Source organism: Sciurus vulgaris (assembly GCF_902686455.1).
Source record: "Sciurus vulgaris genome assembly, chromosome: 8".
Taxonomy (NCBI): domain Eukaryota; kingdom Metazoa; phylum Chordata; class Mammalia; order Rodentia; family Sciuridae; genus Sciurus; species Sciurus vulgaris.
In genome coordinates this window covers 29,568,010-29,587,764 of record NC_136468.1, presented here as the reverse complement: position 1 = coordinate 29,587,764, position 19,755 = coordinate 29,568,010, and the positions used below count along the sequence as shown (strand labels likewise).

The 19,755-nt window shown below is 36.2% G+C and overlaps 1 protein-coding gene and 1 long non-coding RNA gene across 3 annotated transcripts in view; both read left to right on the top strand.

The window, feature by feature from the left end:
- LOC306667347 (uncharacterized protein) overlaps nucleotides 1-15,806 on the top strand; it is a 36,944-nt gene extending 21,138 nt beyond the window's left edge. The window contains exons 2-3 of one of the 2 annotated variants that reach the window (XR_013765503.1): nucleotides 10,655-10,733; nucleotides 11,282-15,806. Coding sequence is in view for 1 of the 2 variants with exons in the window: in XM_079149853.1 (XP_079005979.1) it covers nucleotides 9,060-9,158; nucleotides 10,655-10,906 (351 nt within the window). In the remaining variant the exon portion in view is untranslated. Of the gene's footprint in view, nucleotides 1-6,162; nucleotides 9,159-10,654; nucleotides 11,063-11,281 lie in introns of those variants that run through there. The other variant, XM_079149853.1, reaches the window with a different exon arrangement.
- Nucleotides 15,807-15,821: 15 nt separating this feature from the next.
- Nucleotides 15,822-18,979, top strand: LOC306667350. Its single transcript, XR_013765506.1, has 2 exons — nucleotides 15,822-17,005; nucleotides 18,648-18,979. It is a non-coding gene; the product is annotated as an uncharacterized lncRNA (long non-coding RNA).
- Nucleotides 18,980-19,755: the final 776 nt, after the last annotated feature.

Below are 19,755 nucleotides of genomic sequence, written 5' to 3'. Positions count from 1 at the left end.
GTATTTTGGAGACCATTGGGGAAATTCCAATATGGGCAGCACATTGGATGATATTATTTAGTTACAGTTTTGTTTTCTTAGGTGTGATAAAAGCAATGTGATTACATGGGAGAATGTTCTTAATTTTGGAGATGCATGCTTAACTCTGTAGGTAGGAGTGGGAAGGGAGAGAGGAAAAGAGAGGGAGGGTGAGGAAGAACACCGATAGACAAAATGTTAATTGGGAATTCTAGCAAAGAGTATTTAGGTGCTTATTGTATTTTAAAAATGTTTTATGTTATTTTTAAAATACTCAAGTGTTGGGAAATTTTTAATGTTTGACGATTATTGTTTCAGATAAACAAGCAAAAATTTACATTATTCACTTAATTTTTAAAAAAAATTTTGAACACACTAGGGGAACTATACTCTTAGACCAATGCTTGATTCATAACAGCTAGATAATAAATGGTAGTTCTTATTAATGCCATTGATCAAGTGTTTACTTCTCCATCCTTGGTTAAGATCTTAGGTGCTCAACCCCTGAGCTCTATTTCAGGGATCCCTGTAAACGCTATCTGTTGGTATTATTATTCTTACTCCCTGTTTTGCTGGTGAGGGAAATAGGGTGAGAATGGTTAGAAATTTTCCCAAAGTCTTGGATCAACAAATGACAGAACAGTAATTTGAACCTGTCCCCCAGTACTGAACCTTTTCATTAAGTCTCACATTTGGTTTAAAGTTCTAGCGGCTGCATTTTTGTGAAACAAAATGATAAAAGGTCAGCCAGTATTGAAATTGTTATCTGCTGAATTGATGAATACCTTAAGTTATTTAGATTTTCCTTGCCCCCCAAACAGGCATAACCCAAAACTTATAATTCTAATCAAATTAACACTGAATTATTTCCTTTTTAAATAATGACCAGAGCTCTCCCTGATAATGAGAATTTTTCAGTTTCTTATTCTTTATATAATGTTGTTATGATTGTTGAGAATCCAGGTTTATCAATACAGGAAATCTATCGTGTAAGTGTTATGTGTCAAAATATGCCAGATTATTGACATATATAATTACATTTGACATACATCAAAGTTTAAATGTTTAAACATTGTTTGCCAGGACTCATCAACAGTTGTGTGCAACAGTGGTTCCCAACAGTTTTTCCCCCAGGAGATATTTGGCAGTGTCTACTGAGAATTTTGGTGTTTACAAATGGGCTGTACTGGCCCTGAGTGAGTAGGGTCACTCTACACTGTGCTCGTCAGATTCTTACTAAAAAGAATAATCTGGTGTTAAATATTAATGGTGCCAAGGTGAGAAAGCATAGTCTTTGTATTATGGATGAAGAGAGTTCACAGAGGTTGAGTAACTGACCCAAGGTTAATAGCTGGCAAATGACAGACTCAGTCTTAGAGTGTAGGTATACCTAGCTCAAAGCACATGCTTTTCCCATAGGGAGGCAAAGACAATTTCATTTTAGGGAAGGCAAGTTTACTGCACATGGACCAAAATCATATATTTATTTTAAAGGATAAGAAGTAAAAACATGTTATTGTCAAAGTGTTTAGCAAAAACTTCTGCTCTTGCTGAAATACCTGAAGTTAGTGCCTAAGAATACTTGATATAGATAAATTAAACTGTAATGAAGATAGTGATAGTGGAACCATTTTTTCTCTCATTTAATTACTTCACTTTTTTTTTGTTTCCAAAAATGTTGTGACTGGATGCTAAAACTTGGGGGAAAATATATAGACAATCAGATAAAATTATTCATGTTTCTAAGAAAAAGGCTCATCAAAAAATGTTCCATCATGACTTCATTAAAAATAGACTCATTATAATGGAACCAAAATTGATAACAAGAAGACTTGATATACTGGTAAACTGCCTGAATGCTAAACAATATTTTAAATAAGTTAATTAGAGCTTAGAAAATAAAAATAGAGCATTTGGCTTATTAAAAAATAAAACTGCCTGCTAACTGGGCTTCTTCACATTTATTCTCTGTTCAGTTAAATATAATATACTAGGGGATATATTTGAACTCTTATGCATATTCTCATGTAATTAGTGTGCAGAGACTGAGCTTAAATATTTTAGACTTTTAATGCAAAAAGGAAATAAGCCTTCCTTTGAACCACTCCCACAGTATTTCTCTATAGGATTTCCAGGGCAGAAAGTGATAGACTCTGGTTATGAATGTATATGGGAATGAAGGACAAGTCAGATCTAACTTATCTAACTCTTCTACTTTGGAACTTGGGGAAACTGAAATGTTAAAATTGCCAACTGCAGAGTAGGTGTGGCTTTGAGGATGTATTTAGACCAAGATTTACTCCTAGTGAAATTTCCTCATCCACCCAGAATAGTTTATGGCCAACTTACCAAATACTAAAAGAACACCTGAGTACTCCCTTTGAAGAACATTTACCAAAAGTCATTATTTTTGTTTATATCATTTGTTTTCTCTGGACCATAAAATTAGTGAGGGTGGGGTCTGTGTGTGTGTGTAGGGATTTGTGTGTGTGTGTGTGTGTGTGTGTGTGTGTGAGTGCGTTATTAGATATTTCCTTAATAAATTCCTGAATGTCCTGAAACTTTCTTTTCAGCTACTTCAGGTACAAGGAGTTTATGAGCTTAGAAGAGATCTGTAGCTAGTATGAAAGACCATGTAGGTGGGAGGAAGAAGGCATGTAAGTAATTTGTATACAGAGAAACTGAGGGAAAAATGAGAAAGGACATGGACTGAAGTCAGAAGCTAAAGTGGACCCCCAGGAAGGGACAGTGAATGGGACATGAGACAACAAAACACCTTATTTGAAGATATTTTGGAATCTGCCCAAGTCCATTGAATAGCTAGATAACGAACACAGATCTCAACACTGTCCCCTCTCCTCTTCTACAGTTATACTATTCTCCCTTTCCCTATGTGAGATGTTGTCAAGAAAAAGAATATTTTTGTCTATTTTGAGTATTTTTTCTTTGCATTTCCATTTTGAAGTGAACACGCTTTGACTGTCAGTACTTGTTCTTGGGTAGATTTTGACAGCTTTTTTTATATTGATCATATTACGATTTTTAGAAAAAATGTTTCATCCCTCAAGAAAACTTTGCTTAAATAAATGACAGGTCCCTATCTGCTTGTTGGAAAATATGTTAAATTTATTTCGTAGCAACTTGATAATTTATTTATTGTATATTATTAGAATAAGCCAGAACTTTGGTGAGAAAGAGCATAAGTAACTAAAAATATGATATCCTGCATTGCAGCTTACTTGCAAAAGGAGGTCAGTGAGCACTATGACCTTGGGATTTCCGAGAAACAGGAGGGGGAGAAGTCACTGGAAGTTGGATTGGAATGAATGAGTAATTGGAATATGTCCTCAGCCTGCTCAGCAAGTTAGATCTGCTTGAGAAGTTTTTACTGACTCATGATTTTCTGGGTCTGACAGAAAAAATGTGCCTGGGTGAAAATGGCAGAAGCAAAATCCTCCTGCAGAAGAAAAGTCAGAGGATCAAACACATGTCGTAGCTGAGTTATGAATGAGACGAGGTCCTGGCGACTGATTAATTCCTTTGGTTGCATATTGGTGTGACAGATCACTTTATTCTACTCAGGGAGTATAGAATTGACATTGGCATTGGAGATATCAGAATTTGGAAAGCCCTGATGATGTTAAACCTTTGCTGCTCAAGAAACAACGTGTCCAAGGTCACATCCAGAGTGGTCATTTGGCTATGTCTTTGGTTCAACTGTTTTCACTCCCAGTGGAGTTCACCTGTTGCTGCTGTGTGCTGACTCCACAATATGCCAAAGGAAAGAGACATAGGTGGAGGCACTTGCTTGTGGGCTACGAAAAAGAACCTGTTGGGGATTTTTATTACAGAAACATTGAGATCTAATGTCTGATGCACCTTGTTACTGACAGCGCACAGATTCCCTAAAGTAATAGACTAAACGTACTAACAGCACAATGGAAAGTATAAGTGACATAATTTAAGGGCTCAAATGTTGTTTTTACAGTTAATGGTATAACTAAGGAATTTAACTAGAAAATTTATGTTTTTTTTTGTGCATGTATGTTTTACAAATCTGAACAGTAAAACAAAACCCTAACTTATAACTGCACAAGCAGTTATATCAAAGCATGGAGGCTTACCTTACTGAGTATTCATCATTATCCCTGAATATACCCAGGTGTAACCTAACTGAGACTTGGAAAAGGAAATGCATGAAACATAAGGAATAAAATGAAAGAGAAGTCAGTATATCCATTCTGCTTCACCCTTCACTATAGAAAAAGTATAGGGTCTGTTTTGCATTCCTTTGAAAATATTTTTAATATTAAAAGGCAAAAAGTAAACAAGTCTAAGATGGGAAAACACAGGGCTGGGGAGATAGCTCAGCTGGTAGAGTCCTTGCCTTGCAAGCACAAGGCCCTGACTTCGATCCCCAGTACCACAAAAAAATAAATAAAATAAATAAGATGGGCAAACACCAAAAGGTGTTAATTCTTATTTAAGTGCAGTGCATATATTAGTTTTATTATTGTGATAAATCATAAAAAGCTTGGTGATTTAAATAAAAATCTATTCTCTTAAGTTCTGTAGGATAGAAGTCTGACATCCATCTCATAGGCTCAAATCAAGGGTTCAACAGGGCTTCCTTTCTTCCTAGAATCTCTAGAGGAGGACCCATTTCCTCACCTTTTACAGGTACAAGAAGGTGCCACCTTTGTGGTGTATTTTCCTCCACCTTCAAAGCCTGCAATTCATCCCTCTGATCATTCTTCCAAAACTGCATATCCCTCTGGCTTTCTTCCGCCTTCCTCTTCCACTTTTAAGGACATGGAGATTACATGGGGTCCTCCTGAATAAACCAGGATAATTTCCCAGGCCTACGGTCTCCAACCTTAATCATATCTGCACAATCTCTTTATTGTGTAAGACAACACATTCCCTTGATGTGAACTTTATTAGTGGAACTGCTCTTCTGCCCATCACAGTTAATTTAGTTTTTCATTCAAAAAATTAAATATTTTCAATATTATCTCTGGTAATACACTCAATAATTATCATATGCATATGGTTAAAAAAATTAAATGGCACTAAAGGGTTTACTCTACATCCAGCATCACTCCCTGGAAGTTAGCTTTCAGTTATTCTGGTTGTTAGCTCCACATCTCCAGATAAATCACATACAATGTGATTTCATGACTTAGTAACTCTAGACGCTTTCTAGGGCATCTTGCTATGTTGATGAGCTTTTACCTTACAGCTTTCTTACCTGTCATTACTTCTCAAGTAATTTTCTACAGAAAGTCTTATGGGAAGTCAAGTTTTCAGTATTTTCAGACTGAAAGTTCTTTATTATACCTTGTCACGTGATTAGAGATTTGGACAAGTCACTAGTCTACATCTGCATCTTTAGTTAAACACTGGTCCACATGTATTTTGGGACATTTGTTCTGGAAACACAGTGGAAAGTAGCTTGAAAGAAAATAAGAATAGTGACTCTTGTAGAATTCAAACTGACAACTAATTAGAGCCTGAACCAGGAAATGAGGGGAAGAAGAGGAGTGGATTAAAGAACTGCTCCTACAGTGGAAACCGCGGATGGAGTCTTTTTCTGATTTTGTTGTCTAAGAAGACTCAAAAGTAATTCCTGAGTTCACTTATTCAGAATTTAGAACAATGATTTTTCTCAACAGGGCAGAAAATAGAGTAGAAGGAGTAGGACAAAAATCTTCTTTAAGAGATCAGTCAACTTCTAAGAGCATTGAGTCTGATGTTTCTGTTGGCTATCCATGTGGACATTTGGTGGGGAGTTGAAGATGGAGGTTACAGAGTGTAATATTAGAGTGCTTTAGTTCTGAAGTGGAAGAGTTCTGAGCTTGAGGTTCAGAATACAGAAAGAAAATACAAATAATTGGATTTCAAAAGTTTGTGAATCTAGGACTTAAGGCCATTCGATAATTATTCAAATGGACATTGAAGTTATACAATGTGATGATGGAATATTATAAAAGATGGTGCCAGAACCTTCCAAGTTAAGAATTGACCAATGGTAGTGTACCAGTGAAGTTAGATGCTGGATAGCATTCCTCGAGGGAGGAAAAGTTTGTTTTATTTGAGGAAGGTAGGGAAGGAATGACTTAAAACTCACATGAGGTACTGGGGGAATGCCATTTCTCATTTAGTGGTAATTGTATTTTATTTCTGGAATCTGAACTTCAGGTGGTTTTTCAGGAGTTATCAATTTTAGTGTCTAGTTCCTCGTATCAGTGAGGTGTTTACATGTCCTAGGTTGAGCTGATACACAGTGTCCCTCATGGACAATGATTGTTTGTGATGCAGGTTATTGCACTTTAGAAGTTGTCTTCGAGAAGAGGGTAAAAATGATGAGATTCTGAGGTTATTTCAGTCATATTGCTCTCTGACTAACTGCCTGGAAGACTGCAAAATAATTCTGAGAAAGTTAGTTTGAGCAATGACAAGTGGAGATGATGACTAAAAGTTGGAGGGATATTTGTTTATGTCTTTGAGAATACCTCTCTTCCTACTTCTTTCCTACAATATAAGTACACAAGTGACCTTGATTTTTTTCTTAAGCTAGGCATTTCATCCTCCATTACTACTAACCAAAAGATCCCAGTGATGATGAACTAATACATTTCTTCCTGTACCCCTCTGCATGACCTTGGGTAATATGAGTTATGAAAGAACAAATAGCCTCCATTAGAGGTGTTACGGTTTGAATCTTAAGTGTCCCCCAAAGGCCCACATGATAAAGGCTTGGTTGCCAACCTGTGGTTCCATTGGGAGGTGGTAGAAGTGTGGCCATGCTGAAGGAAATTAGGCCACTGAGGACACACCCTTGAAGGGAATATTGAGATCCTGATCCCTTTTCCCCCACTCCCCCTCTCTTTCTCTCCTCTGTATCTCTTCATTTTATGCCTGCCATGATATGACAGCTTCCTCTGTCCTATGTTTTCTACCATGATGTGCTATCTTGCCACAAGTCCAGAAGTAATGGGGTCAGGCAATCGTGCACTGAAACCTCTGAAATCATGAGACAAAATAAACCTTTTTACCTTTTAGGTATATTCTCTCAGGTATTTCATTATAGTACTGGAAAACTGACTAACACAAAAGGACTTCAGAGAGAGAGAGAAGAAAAAAAAAAAAAGGAGAGAGGAAACCTTTAGGAAAATTTGCTTCAGTTAAGACAAGGACTTATAGAGAGCCTATTTACAATGGAATAGGATTTTAGAGGCCATGATGGAAAGGGAGGAAGAGTGGGAAGTGTGAGGAGCATGGCAGGAGAGGAAGGTATTTATTGAGAGGGGCTTAATATATTTTAAAGTAATTTGGAATGATTAAATAGGTATATAAGTAAGGTATAAAATCACCATTGTCATTTTTGTGACCATATATATATTATATAAATGTATTTTATATTTTATTTAAAATTCCACTTATGTGAATTATTTAAAATAGTCAAATGTATAACAACTGAAAGTAGCATAGTATTTACCAGGAACTGGGAAGAGGGGGAAATGTGAAGTTGTTTAATGTGTGTAGTTTCAGTTTTGTGGTATGAAAAAGTTTTCAAGATCTATTGTATAACAATGTGCATATACCTAAATGCACTATGTAATTTAAAGTGATTAAGATGGTACATTTTATGTTACTTTTTTTAATCATTTTTAAAGAAAGACTTAATTCAACTAAGAGAATAGGCATAACACTATTGGCACTTAAAAGACAGGAAGTTTACTTAGAATTAAATAAAACAATCTTACAAAAAAGTGAACAGTGAAATGAAGCTACATTCCTAGAGCAAGCACATTGTTTGTTACTGGAAATTGAGTTACAGGTATAGTTTCTGCCTCCGGGAGCTAAAAATCTAAATTAGAGTTGGAGATAGATTGAAGGTCAGGAAGGAAACCAGTGAGAAAAATATCACCATTAATAGCTAGCTGATGCCTTCATAAAACAATATAGAACAGACTATTGAAAACAAAGATATTAGACTCACTCTGGAATTTCAATGAAGGGTCAGGAATGAATAATTGAATGAACGAAAATAAGAAACTCCTACATACACAGTGATTACATCATTGTGGATACTGGTCTGTAGGATGGGGAGGTGTGCTGTGCTAGATGTGAAGGGGTCTTATTGCTAATCTCGCTCAGGGCAGAGAGTATATATTCTTAGTTTATACTATTGAAATAAGCTACAAAACATTTCTATTTTGTTTCATCTGAATCTCCTCTAAGAGGTCCATCTTTCTGTTTTATAAATAAAATTTTATAGGATCTTGACTTGCTTTGAAATGGCTTTGATGTCTCAAGTTCACAATGGCATAGTTAAATCCCAGGTATCTGGATGCTCTTCCTAGTCTTTGCCCAAATGTGAATCTGGTTTTCTGTGATATTTACTTTCCCAGTCCTCACCATCCTGGTCATCAATAGCAGCATTGTAGGCATTATCATACAATATTGTCAACAAAGGGAATACAGGTGATGCTATTAAAACTAGAAATAAATTTAGCCAACGTTAGGTGCTAAGATCTAACTTCATGTAATCTCGGATTAGAAAAAGGCATGCTGTGAGGGAAATGGTAAGCACAGAGTATCACTTCAGTAGTTTATTCCAGAAAGTCTCACAAATGTATATCCCAACTTCACCCCGTTCCAAATATCAGGATGCTCTGTGTGATACTTTGATTCATGGAAAATAGACCACATATTATTGATCCATCGGATTAGATGCATCATGAGACAGGCTGAGCAATAATGCAGTCTGTCCAACCTAATGTTCATGCTTTTTCTGAGCCAAAGGCCAGATCCTCTGTCCCTGCCTTTCTTCCCTTCTGCTCTCTCTCCTGACCCCCTTTGCTGTCTTTAAGAACCCAAGTTGCATTGAGGTTGGAGGAGTGAAATCATTCTAATTTCTTGTGTTGTCCCTGAATTAACAAAATACATTTCTCACTTAGACTGGGACATGAAGTGAAATGGGAACCCCGTGATAGCTGACAGAGAGGAGGATTGTCCTGGACAGATTAGACTATATGGTCACTTTTTACATAGCAAGACAACGTTCAGGCATCTCTGAGAGCATCTTTTTTGATCAAGCCCCTAAAAGTGTGAAACAAAATGATGTGACGATGGTGAGAATTCTCCCAGGAGGAAGATTCATATATTTTCATATATATTCATATATATTCATATATTCAGTTCTCTGAACTGACTTGCATTTCAGGGCCACCTCTGTTTCATAGAGAGCTAAATGAAATTGTAATGGAGATGATAAAGTGTGTTAATCTTTGTTTCAGATAAGCATTTAGGTATTTATTAAATATTGTTATTATACTTTTGTACTGGAAATAGAGAAAATTATTTAGGAATATAGTTTTGCATAAATAAGCAAGCAATACTTTGACTCTGATATAGATTTGTATCAGAATATCTGGAAATGATTCCTGAAGTTGATACTTATGTTTATAAAGAAAAAAAATTCTAAATATTATTCAAAAATCAGATTTCATCACAATTATCATTAGAAGAGATTGCCTAGAAATTTTCTTCTTCCCTTGCACCTATAGAGAGAATAAATTAAGTTCTGTTAATAATTTCTAAATTTAAATATTATTGAATAGAAAACAAACTATTGTCAAGCCATTATGATATAACTAGTTTAACCAACTATGGAGCCAGAAAAATTACAATTTAACCTTCAGAGTTTAATATGATATCTTCATTTAGGATCTCCTTGATGGGAACTAGGGAAAGAAGCCTTCCCAGATTTGGAAAGAAACACCACTTACTTTTGGTTTAATTTTATTTTATAGATGTGCCAAAAAAGTTTGAAGAACAGAGGCTTTCATATTTAGTATAAAATTATGGTAACATCTTTACAGTAGTCTTAACTTTTTGGAAGAGAGCCCTGGATCAGAATTTTTTGGAAAAGGATTCCAAGTTCTCTAAACAACTATTGGGAAACCTATATATTAATTCATGCCCATAACAATTACACTATTACTGATTCAACAGCACTGAGCTTGGTGACTCTAGATTTAATGTGGGTGTGTTTCTGTATATGTGAGTATAAAAAACTTAATCTGTTGTCCCTATGAGCAACAAATTAGGAATAAATACTAGTCTGAAGGTAAGAATATCAGATAATGATGAGTTAGTCTACATAAATTTCTTAGGTATATTGTTAATGAACACTGTGAATGAGCAAGAAACATTTAAATGACACCTTTTAATCTGTTAATCAGTATAAGATGCCATTTCTTTTAGAAATGAGTTCATTAAAAAAATCAGTAAATATATTTAAGGAGTTGGTATTTAAAACAGCAGTCTTTATTTTTTGATAAAATTCATTGACATTCTTTAAATCTAACTACATGAAGTGTTTTTATAATTCAGTTTATGTGAAAGATAATATAAAATTATACATGCCACATGGTACATGAATATAAAGTTCTAGCTTGATATAATTTGCTCTCAGAACAGCCGTTTTGGATTGAATTCTTGAGCTTGTGAGTTTGGCAAGTGTGGGAAGACTCAGGATGATGCTTGTTCCCTTGGCCCAGATTCGTAGGACTGTTTTCAGCTGCTGCTTATTTGGTGTGATACTTCATGTTGTTCTGTGTTGTAGGCTTCCCGAAGTGCTGTCTCAACGCCAGGTCCAAGTCCACTTTCCTGGGACACTGACAAGGCTGGACTGGAGAATGGCGGTAGGTCTGTGGAGGAAATGCTTCACGAGCAGCAAAGCATTACTCCGCCACCCTCCCGCTCCCGGTGCTCAGTTCACCATAGAAAGAGAGTTTTTAAAAACATTGATCTTCGGGGCCATGGAAAAGTACAAGACAATACTGAAATGACTCCAGCCTGGGCCCACAACTGTTAGGGTTCTGTACGTCGCGCCAAATACGTTCCACCTGACAAACTTCTTTTCCTATCCAAATTATGAATGAATCATTGGGTTCTTGATAAAAATTTGGAGTCATACTGCTAGCATGGAAATATGCTTTATTGAGTTTACATTCTCCCTTTTTCTTTTGGGGCGGGGGGGGGGAGCAGGGGGCGATGTTAAGCAAGATCAGGGTGGTGGAGAGTCTGTGGTCAGGGATTCATTTCCCTCGGTTGCAGCTGAGTGCCTTGTATTAGGATTACTCCCTGACTTTATTGCTATTGAGATTTTAACATCTGATCTACCTGGCCAGGAGCTCATGGTTAGTGAATACCATCTGCGTGTAAGATGAAACATCTTTCCTTCTTTCAGGTGTCAGATCCTAGGGACCTACGTGGAACATAAGCGACAGACTACAATCTGATATGGAGATTGTGATTGACCCCCCAAAGCCCTTAGCCCTTTTTGCTGGTCTTAGGTCACAAACTAGATGTTGTGAACTTTCTGTTTTGCCCAAGTGAGGTTTTTACCATCATTTCTTTTACATTTGTAGGAAACATACAAAGAAGAAAATAAGGGGGTGCTCCGTAGGGGTGAGAAACAGGTGTGATGATACAAAAGATGTTTTCTGGTCTGATCTTAAGGACACGGATGGGGCAATTTTAGAGACTGGTGGGAGTGTTTTGAAACATCAAAGTCATAACAGTAACTGCTTTTTAGATCTCTCTCTTTTAAAAAATATTTTGAGAGTAAGGGAGAAGACATTATTACTAATAATAACCTTCCTCTAATATGCTTTCATCTCATTAAGATTTCTTGAGTGAGGAAGGAAGGCGTATAAACACTGCAGTTGGTATGCTGGGAATTCTGTGCCCCTTGGCCTACCCTCACATATCACTTAAATGATTAACAGTTACGAACCCTGCCTGGGATGTCTTTCACTCCTTCCCTGTCTGTAAAAATAAATCTGCTTGTCCTTTAACACAGAGATCACATGCCCCTTTCTTTGTAATGCCTTGTCCTTGCCTTCCCACAAATTTCCTCCCTGAACCTAGCAGAACTTTGCTCTTTTCTCAGCTTTGTGAAGCATATGATGCTGCCAGTGTGCTGCCTATCACATAAATTCCCAGCAGTATACAAATTTCTCCACATTAATATTGTGATCAGTTAGGCCTTCTTATTTCATTATTAACGCTTACATTGAACAAATAATAGTTAGGACCTAATATATGCTAAAATATTATCGGAATATTCAGGTAATAGCTGGATATGGATATAGAGTTTTCATTATAGTGAAGAGACAAAATAACCAGAAAAATAAGATAATCGTAGATTTAGGAGATTGTCAGGAAGGAAAAACGACAAGAGACTACTTATAAAAAGCCATAAAAACATCAGGGAGGACCTTAGAGAAGTTAATAGTTGACCACAGACCAGGAGTTTAAGAATGAATGGGTTCTACAGTGAGACAAAAAATACTGGGAAGAACATTTGAGGCAGACATAATAAGTATTACTATAGGAAAAGGAACCTGGCCTTGTCGGGTGGGGGGAAGTGAGAGTAAATGACTAATCTGGAGGCACACAGCTGTCGTAGGTCTTTGTGTAATGTCTTCTAAGGTCTTGTTCTTTATGTCATGCAGTCTAATACATCTGATAGACTATAGAAGGAATTTATCATTCATTCACTCCTTCAATTATTTAATATACTCCACTGGCAACACAGAAATCAAAACTGTAAAAATCACCACCTCAACAGATGGAATTTTATATACACACACTAAATTCATTCCTTACAAAGTTTATGAGGTAGGAGAATCTCAAGTTCAAATCCAGCTTCAGCAACCACGAGGCACTAAGCAACTCAGTGAGACCCTATCTCTAGATAAAATACAAAATAGGGCTGAGGATGTGGCTCAGTGGTTGAGTGCCCCTGAGTTTAATCCCTGTTACCCCTTCCCCCAAAAAAACTTTATAATATTTACTTAGTACTAAAGCATTTATTTCCTGAAGAATAAGACTCAAAAGTATTTGATTTTTGAATAGTAGTATTCCTGTGTTGGAAGAAGTTTCTAATTGCCAGTAGATCACAAACACTGAATTTTAGAAAGATTAATGTATAAATTTGACATCATGCTAAATATTTTGCTTTTCTTTACTTAGCTGAACCAGAGGTGCACATCTGATTCCATTTGAGCCAGTCTGGTTGCTTCTTTCATGGGAATTTGGAGGCAGAAGCCTAGAAAACCAAGCCCCTCAAAATGGCAATGAGAGCTTCCACTGAAAGATCCAGGAGAGTAGGGTTGGAGTCACTGCAGATCAAAGCAATGAACAAGCTGAAATTTTTGGAGTAGAAATTATAGAAAGCTGAAAAAGTCAACTTATAGAAAGAACAAAGAGAAGAGAGCAACAAGCAGAGAAGGAACAGACCGTGTGGCTCATTGGAAAATAACTAGTGTCCTCGCAGATTTCCTGATCCCTTCGTGAAAGATCACTCTTAGATCCAAACAAGTCCTGGACCCCTTAAAGCACGTGGGTCCCACATACCATAAACACACACATAAAATTCAATTTATTACAGAGCACAAAGACACATCTGTCCTTTGAAAGCCAGTACACCACACTGGCACAGCAAGACCTCAAATTCTGAACATCCACTCTTGGGACTAGAAAGATTCGGTCTTAAAGGAAGTCATTTCCCACATCTCTGTATTAAGTAAGTCCTTAAAACAAAAAGCAGCTGGGTTCAATTAAAGCTGTTTCTCTTTGATGTCAGCAGTGGACATTGCTTCAGAGTGCAGGACCAGTTAGGGCAAGCAGAAGCTCTTGGATAAGAGGAAAAACAAACTGACTTCCTACTTAACTGTTTCTCTCAACCAGCATGAGTACAATACATTCTTGCATAATAAAATGTGATTTCCAATAGTGTAGGATGTTTATTTTCATGTTTTTCTTTAATATTCCAATTTGTGGTTCCAGAGATATTCACAAACTAGCATAGCGTTTGCAACTGTTGTGTATGTGAGAGACGGACATTTTACATAAAACAGTTCAGATTACTTATAAACATGTTTAAATGTGAGTTGTAGCATGTGTGATACTATTTCTTTACGTAACTAAGAAGTCCTATTTATTGTTTTAGGATATTTGAAAATAGGCATAAAATATTATAAATTAATATTATAAAATAAACATATTTTGTAATATATTCTGTGGAATGATAGTTTTCATATGTAATTTTGAATTTGATATATAGAATTCTTACTTCATTTCTGAGTTATTGACACTTCCTGTTTCCACTGCCTCGTTAAAACAGTTTCTCCAAATCGAAATATGCAGATATAGTATTTAAGAACCATTGTCTAATATACATTACTGTTGATAAAGCACAAATTGAGTGCACATTTTGACTATACCTCATTGTTAGCAAATTTGATAAAATTAAAATTGGAATTAATTTACAGAATAAATATATTATTTGTTCTTATACAAGTCTTTATTTTATTAGCTATCCAAACATCTATAACCTACCAACAGAGTACTTGGTTAAGTAGAGTGAAACTTTATTTATATGATGTTTTGCCAACTCCCAGTAATAATAAGCCATAGGTTTGCATTATTAGCAAGTTTGTCAAGTAGGAGGACAAAATAAATTTTATTTAACAACTTTATATCTTATCATTTTTAAATATTTGGTCACAAGGCATGTTAATCTCCATTGTACTCTTAGCCATTTGTCACCATTGTTAAGGGTGGACCTGCTTCTCTGACCTGTTTTTGCTTTGTTCTTGGATTGATATTTAGTTGTGAGATTTCTATTGTTTGCTTTTAACAATATCTCATTATTTAACTCCAGCTAATTTAAGTGAGACTCTGGTCTTTTGGGTGGTGAACAAGTCTTATTTAAGACAATCTGTGTTAGCTTTCTGTCACCATAATAAAATAGCTGAAAAAATCAACTTATGAGGAGGAAAAGTTTATTTTTGGCTCACAGTTTTAGATTTGAGACCATAGTTATTTTCTGTCTGTGGTGGTCCAGTACATCACGGTGGGCTCACATTGGAGGAGGTCTATTCACCTTCCTGCATCTAGGAAGCAAAGAGAGAGAGGGGTTCAGGCCTAGTATTCCCTCCAAAGACACACTTCCTAACTTCCTTTCAGTAGGTCCCATGTCCTAAAGCACCGTGGTCTCAAAATCTAGCCCTTAACACAAAGACCCTGGAGGATACATCCAAATCATACCTCAATCATAGAGGTATATATCATTTCCCCTCCCAGGTAGGTGAAAAATAAATAGATGCCCATTTAAATTAGAAATAATATATACCACAGTTAACCAAATTCTGATTTTCTGTGCCCTGAGTATTTTTAGAAATCAGTACTTCTGAATGTGACTAATTATCCTGACAATTTTTATCAGTGTAACTACTTCTGTTTCTCTGGAGATTTAGATTGATTTTGAGTTGACTATGGGAATGGAGAAAGCACACACAAGAATTATTTTCCCTGAGGAACAAGGCTTGTGTTTCTGACCTTTAAACCTTGTGAATTAAACTCTATCCTTTTAACAGAAGAAAATGAGTCAGCTTGACATATTAAATATATTAAGGACCAAAGTGACACTAATGGTATTTAACTAGCACTAGAGACAGAAAATTAAACAATAACAGAAAAGAATTTCATGTGGAATGCTAATCTATTTGAAAAAGAAATCTCAATTCCTTTTTAAAATTTAAGTACTAATTTCAAGGTAAATCTCCAAGAGAAACATTTTCTTTACTTATTTTCTAGGTTCCTGTCAGATTTTGGAAATGTTCTCTAATGTAGAAGTTAAAGGAGTTTATTTATTTATTTTTAATTTATTTATTTACTTATTTGTCATGGAGTCTCACTATTTTTCCCAGGCTGGTCTTGAACTCATGAACTCAAGACATCCTTCCCCCTCAGCCTCCCAAGTAGCTGGGCCTACTGGACTGTAACACCATGCCTGGCTGAGAAATTTTTATCTGAAAGAGATCTATCCACAGTTCCTTAGGTACCCCCTCACCTCTGGGTGAGAAAGAGACCCTGGCTGCAAAACCAATTTGTGCAGGTTCCCAGACCATAGATTGCAGCTCAAAGTAGCCTTGTGTTTGGATTCTCAGTTCAGTGGTTTTTCTCCTAAAGAATACTCTCTGTGGTTTCTTTAGATAAAATCTAAAAAGGAAGTGATTATAATATACAATAAAAAGTCTTAATGACCAATTTTATAACCTATTTCTGCCCTTGTTATTCATGAAGGCATGACTCTGCAGGGAGGGAAAGTGTAAACAAAGGAATCTGGCATTAAATTTAGATTGATTCTCCCTAGCTATGTATTTTTTTCTGATGTGACATAAATATCCAAATTCTGATTAGTCCCTGAATACATGAAAAGTCAATCTTGTTACAAAAAGGGTTCGAATTTTTGAAGTTCAGTGAAGTTGTATGTATTTCCTAAGAGGTCACTCCGTCAACCTCTGTCTTTTTCCATCCTTCTCAAAGGAGTTAGCCATTTTCCTGAAGTGTTTCCACACTTGCTTCTCTCCAAGGGGAATCCTTGCACCTATGCTTTGAAAACTGTTTACTTGTTTCTGTTCAGGACCTCATTACTTTAATAATTCTACCTCTCTCTCTTTAAAAGGTCCCAAAGACTTTTAAAAGTACTTATGCTTCTCTTATCATTAAATGCAAGCAAGCAATCTTCTCTATCCTCCAAATGGACATTCCCTTTCATTCAACCTCATTATATCCTTCTCTTTAGGATCGAGTTCTTTTAAAGATGTCTGCAGTCCCTCTCTCAACTTGCTCTTCCCTCATTCATTCTTTAATTGCATCTTGACTTGACCCTTCCTCCCACACATCCTCCTGACCCCTTTCCAAAATTTCTTCATAGAAAGTAATGTCTACAAAGTTATTACCACCGGCTACTTACGTGCTAAGTCTAAAGAATATTTTTAAGTTCTCAGATTTCTTGATCTCTACAACATCTGGAAATGTCACACCTGGAAAAAATACTCATCATTAATTCTAGTCTCTTCCAATGACAGATGGGAAAACTGGGGACCAGATAGTCAAGGTATTCTCTTTAATCAATCTTAACAGTGTTTGCATAATCAATGGGGAAAAATGTCATTTTGGTGAAAGATTCTCTACTGTTCATCTGACTACTTTTCTACCACACTAAACAAATGACAATTCATGATACTGAAAGTGAAATGTTTTCAGTAAGAAAATGAACTATGCTTTGCATGTCTACTGAGTCTCATTTATGAACTTCAGGGTAGCCATTTTTTTAAAAGCATGTCAGTAATGCTAGAATTTTAAAATGACTTATTAAGGGCAATAGATGTTAAAAAAACAAGAAAGGTTTGGTAAGAGTAAAATCCTTCTCTTAATATGGATGGCCTTCTTAAATGGGCAATGCAAAGACATCTCCATGAGTGAATTTCACTTGCTCAATAAAGAAGTTAAAACATGCCTCTTGCTGCAGCTGTGATCTATCAGCCAGCCAGAAAGATTTCTAGAAGAGGAAGAGGCCGTCTTCTCTGCTTCCTTCCTCCAAGAAAAAAGATGTTATCTTTAACCTTTGACTCTGGTCAGCCTGGAGCTCTTCCTGTTAAAACTCAAGTATCTTGAAGTTTCACACCCATCTGGTGTTTCTCAGTTTGGGGAATTAGGTCAGTGTTTAAATATAGAGTGACCCATGATTTAAGAACGAGAGCGATGTCAAGCCCTATCTCCATGAAGTGTTCTTACTTGCTTTTACTAATAATATTTGATTAATATTATTTGAAATTTTTCTAGTGCTTATATACACAGCTTGTACCACATATCAAATGTCTGCTCATACATGAATTATTTTCTAGTTTTTTTCAAGTTTTTTTTTTTTTTGACTACTCAGGTTGTCATTTCCATGAAAAAATTGGAGTCTTTCAACTAGGCTAACAGATATGGATAATTTCTTTACCTTTCCCAAGTCTTAATCTCCACAATAGGAATTCTTTACTATGCCTCAGAGTACTGTGTTGAGAACTGCATATTTCCAGACATGACAGACATTGACACATACTGATCTCTTTTCCCCTCTCCCTCATGTTCTCTCTTTCCTCCCTTTCTCTTTCCAGGTACCTATGGGTGAGTTATCTGTGCTAGATGCTTCTTTTTACATCCTCATTAAATGAAGGTATTACCACATCAGATTAAAGTGGATACATGTTTTACATGGTGACATCGAAAACTGCGTATGTGACTTGAAGTGAGTTGTTTTTTTATGGTTCAGCTGACAAGGTATATTAGGCAGGCTTTTTAGATAATACAATGAATTATTAATCCAAATTAGAGAGTGGTAGGCTAGAGCCCTGGATTCTTGCCCAGAGAACAACTCTGCCACATTATAGACATACGGTTGCCTGGCTGGAATGACTTTTGTACACATGCCAAAGAAAATTTTATAATGTATGTTGAAATTCTGTCCTTCCTTTGTTTCTCCATTATTGGATAACTTTGTTGCTTTACCTCTCTTTTTTTCTTTTTCCTCTGATGGATTTTATTCTAATGTATGCCCAAAATATATTTCTGGGAAAATGATTGCAAGATAATAGAGCTAGTTTTGTTCAGTGCTTTAAATGATAAAGCTAAAATCTTCAATGGACTGTACATGAATGGAGCATCAAAAAAATATTTACTGAAAGCCTAATTTTGTCTCCTCTCTTTTACAGATTTTGAAATACACAGTAAGTCAGGCCCTGTGTGATATGAATTATGTACTCTCTCAAAAGACTCTACCTTTTCAAAAGACTCTACCTCTTCTCCTATACAACAGATACCTGCCACTCAACTGCCAGAGGACTGTCCTCTGCATTTATCTGGTTAGAAATTCCTGGTTCTGAAGTTCTCCGCAGATTGGACCAATGATTAAATATTTGTGTCTTTACTGCTACATTTTGGCTATACATATAATTTCAGGGTCAATGATTAGAAAGTTGTTTTGATCTTCTCAAAAATGCCTAGGTAATCATATGTTTGGATTTAAAACCAGTGTCACTTCTTCTTCAAAAAAATATTTTCTATATGGTAAAGTAGGTAACAAGATCTAAGTTATAAGAATATACATTCTGACTTTCCAAGTTAATTGGGGTATATTCAGACCAAATGAAAAAATAAAAGGAACCTTATAAACCGTTTTTGTGTAAGTCGCTAGTTTAAACTTCATGCTGGTTCCTTTCCATGGAGTTCAATAACAGACTGAGGCTTATCCTAGGAAGACCATGGTAAACCCACATACCTGTAGGAAAAATTGTTTAGATCCCTTCCTGAGTACTTTGGCACGGTTAATGACTAGTGAGTTGTGACTGGACTAGTTGAGGATCTGGTAAAAACTGGTGAACTCTGATGCAGAAGCAGTGAACTTGAATCATAGCCGCGAGGGCCTGGGAGGGGCAACTAGAAGAAAAAAGAGACACACAAATAGACTTTATTCAGGCACAGGTACTTCAAGGGCTTGGCTTGCATTTTAGGAGCTTCTGCTGCTGAAAGTCGGAAGATGGTGGTATACTGGCATGACAGGAAGGAAACTTATCTGGGAGGTTTGATTTGGGCTCTGCATTAATGAGCTATATGATTTTGGATAATTCCTATTTGGGATAAGGCCTCCATTTTTTCAGTGGCAGAAAAATTGAGTCAGACCATATAAACCATCTGTAGTATTGGTAACACTCTGTGACCCTAAAATGATCTGATCATTGTACTGTATTCACTCTGTAATGAGAACATTTCTCAAACCTCTAGATAAAGCTGACTAAATACTCTGTTGTCCTCTGAAGATCC